Raw genomic sequence first — 3,387 nt, forward strand, 5'->3', positions numbered from 1 at the left:
CTGGGGGGCTGAGGTCCTGCTGGGTGTGGTCTCTGCAGGGCCAGTTTGGGGAATGCAGGGGGCCACAGATTTGGAATGAATGCTGCTTTACTTCTTCCAGAAGTTGCAATAACTAATCAAGCACTCAGAGTCCTGTGTCTTTCTCTTTTCCCCCCAGTTGCCTTTGTGGTGCTGGCCATGATCCTGTTTGCCGCGAACACGCAGGCCAACCGCCTGTCCCTAGTGTTGAGCTCCACCCTCTACCTGCTGGAAGGATATGCATATGGCAGCACAGCCCACACGTATCAATATGGGTTCTGGCTCCTGCTCCTCATTCTCTGCCTCAACACCATCACCATCATTGTCATTGTTTTCTACCAGAAGGCAAAATACCACAGGAAGCAGGAGCATCGGAAGCCTATGGAAAATGCGCCCCAAGATGGGATTTTGTTCTGAAGGCTGGATTTTACAGCAGCTCTTCCAACAGACCCGATGGTGACCCTGTTTGGATGGTCATTCATAAATGAAGCCCAGGGTCTCCAAATCCAGTCAGCAGGCATTTATTATCATCAGATTCCCGGCTTGTTCCCAGGCCAGCTCTGAAGGCCAAAGCCTTCCTCATTGCTCTCAGGGGTCGGACTTCTCTCCTTGAGACTGTTTGTAGGACTTTGTAGGTAACCGAGCACCTGCTTCATCTTCCTCTAGAATGTAAGCTCCTTGAGGGCAGATATGTTTCATTTTGGTTTTTGTCCACACTGCTCCAGAGCCCAGCACAACTGCCGTACAATTGAATTCTTGTTACTTTGTGTCGTTTAAAGAATTCCATTCAATTGTGTCCTCCCCATTTGGTCCATACTTGCCTCCTGATGGAATCTCCTCAAGACTTCCATCTCATTAAGGCACATTTGATCATTGTTGGGCAATTGCTTGTATTTATGAGACTCTAGACCCTTTTAGAGCCAGACTGTTGAGGTCTAGGGGTGCTGGCAACACCAAAGTTCAAGGGCAAACAACACAGGTCCTGCCTCGAATTAATTTGAGCCAAGCCTTCTTTCAGCCAGAGACAAGGTTTATTAAAACACTGGTTGGGGTGGGTGACATTTTAAGAATCTGGGCCTTTGTGATGCTTTTATTGACAAAGGGTCTGGCCTCTTAAAGAATCCAAGCCTTCTAATGGGAACAAGATGGACATGTACATACTATAAGACTATGGGAAGATCTGAATGTGATCTCTGAGTGGCAAAGCAGTCTGGGGTAACTGTGAGAAGGTGTCTAGATGGAGTTAAGGGTGGAAGTGGCCAGACGCTGGAGCTAACGGACAATGAAGGGCTGGGCTAGGTTAGAAGTAATGGAGAACCAGAGACTGGGGCAGGGTCAGAACCACAATGCAAGGACCTGAGAAGGGCCAAGTGCCCTAGGCAAATGCCAGAGAGCTGGGCCACGTGGTAGTCAGAGGCCTTTGAGGGGTCCAGCACTAACGCCCCATCAAGCCAATTATGAGGATCAAATGAGATAACCTCTGGACAGTGTTTTACAACCTTAAGGTGATATATGAATGCTGGCTACTGTTGCTATTATTACTGATCAGAAACAGCGCTATCTGTGGGTCCTTTCATCCTGCCCCAGACATAAGCTTGCTTCACTTCAGGAAGCTATTTTACAAGCCTGAGGGTTTGGGGATGTGTCTGAACACAACCACATTTTATTAAATACCTTGGATTTAAAACTCAGAGGGAAGTATCTAAATCCCCAGTGTCAAAAAGAAAAAGATTTGGGGCAAATTAATGGATTGTAGGGGAATCCTTGTAGTTGATGATGAAGGGGCCATGTTTCCCAGGGTCCTCCTATGCTTAAGGCTATCTCTCTGGATGAAGACTACCTTGATGCTACCATCAATTTTGTTTGTAAACTTTTGTCTTGGGGGTGGAACAGGACCAGACCAGAAGGACATTGGGGGACTGAGAAGTTTGCACTGCCACTGACCTCAGGGGCCAAAGTCAAGGCCAGGCTTGGACCCCAGTGGTGGGGTGGGGGAGGAATGGCCCTTGTGTCCAAAGATGGTTGGAGACAGACTTTGAGTTAAAACAAAAATTCATGAAGATGAATAAAAACCAATGAATGAAATGAGAAAACCCAGACACTCCAGTAACCACCACTGAGTGCCCACAGATAGACTCTGCGGGCTGCAGTATAAACATGGCCGTGATTATGTGGTATCTCAGACCTGAGAGGAACCTTAGAGTGAGGCCATCTGGTCCAACCCAGGTTTGAACAAGGATTGCTTCTACAACCCTCTCAAAAATGGTCTTTCAGTCTCTGCTTGACAGCCTCCAGTGATGGGGGAACTCACCACCTCTCAAGAGGCCATCCTCCTTTTGGGACAACTAGGACTTCATTCCTGACATCAAGCTTAAATTTTCAATTCAAGACGTCTCTCGATGTTCAACTTAGTAGTAAGATTTGGGGATCTGGAACTTCCAGAGCCTCCAGGTCCAGTCTTCCACCTCATTTCCTTTCTTTCTTTTTTTCCTTTTAAATTTAAATATTTTTTTTGTTTATAGCATTCAGTTCCACAAGTTTTTGAGTTTCAAATTCTGTCCTCCGCCCTCCCCCAACAAGACAACATGTAATCTGATATACGTTCTACATATACCTTCACATTAAAGAAAATTTCACAACAGTCAAGTGGTAAAGAAGAATTATAACAAGTGAAATGAACCGCTAGAAAGAAGAAACAAAACAAACCACAATTTTTTAAAAAAGAGAGAGTAAAGAGCTTTCTTCAGTCTGCATTCAGATTCCATAATTCCTTCTCTGGGTGTGGACGGCATTTTCCATCATAAATGCTTTGGAGTTGTCTTATAACCTTGCATTGCTGAGGGGAGCCCAGTCTATCCAAGTCAGTCATCACAGCACAGATCCATTGTGTCTGTAATTGGGTACAATGTTCTCCCGGTTCTGCTCCCCTCACTCAGCATCAGTTAGTATAAGTCTCTCCAGGTTATGATGAAGCCCGTCTGCTCCTCATTTCTTATAGCAAAATAGTATTCCATTATATCCATATACCACAATTTGTTTATCCTTTCCCTAATGGTGATGGGCATCCCCTTGATTTCCAATTATTTGCCACCACAAAAAGAACTGCTATAAATATTTTTGTACATATGGGTCCTTTTCCCATTTTCTCTTTGGGATGCATCCCTAGAGGTGATTTTGCTGGGTCAAAGGGCATGCACATTTTTATAGCCCTTTGGGCATAATTCCAAATTGCTCTCCAGAATGGTTGGATCAGTTCACAACTCCACCAACACTGCATTAGTGTTCCAATTTTCCCACATCTTCTCCAGCATTTATAATTTTCCTGTTTTGTCATGTTAGCCAATCTGTCCTCATTTTCAAGAGAAAGGA

The 3,387-nt window shown here is 45.0% G+C and overlaps 1 protein-coding gene across 1 annotated transcript in view; it reads left to right on the forward strand.

Annotated features, from left to right (window-relative positions):
• Positions 1-2,797, forward strand: part of CLRN3 (clarin 3) — a 20,864-nt gene extending 18,067 nt beyond the window's left edge. The window contains exon 3 of the mRNA XM_069101656.1: positions 158-2,797. Within this exon, the coding sequence (XP_068957757.1) occupies positions 158-435 (278 nt within the window). The 3' untranslated portion in view covers positions 436-2,797. The remainder of the gene's footprint in view (positions 1-157) is intronic.
• The last annotated feature ends 590 nt before the right edge of the window (positions 2,798-3,387 follow it).

The sequence above is a fragment of the Petaurus breviceps genome, unplaced genomic scaffold (genome assembly GCF_028583685.1).
Source record: "Petaurus breviceps papuanus isolate PSGF00001 unplaced genomic scaffold, PetGlider_PUasm1.0 490, whole genome shotgun sequence".
Taxonomy (NCBI): Eukaryota; Metazoa; Chordata; class Mammalia; order Diprotodontia; family Petauridae; genus Petaurus; species Petaurus breviceps.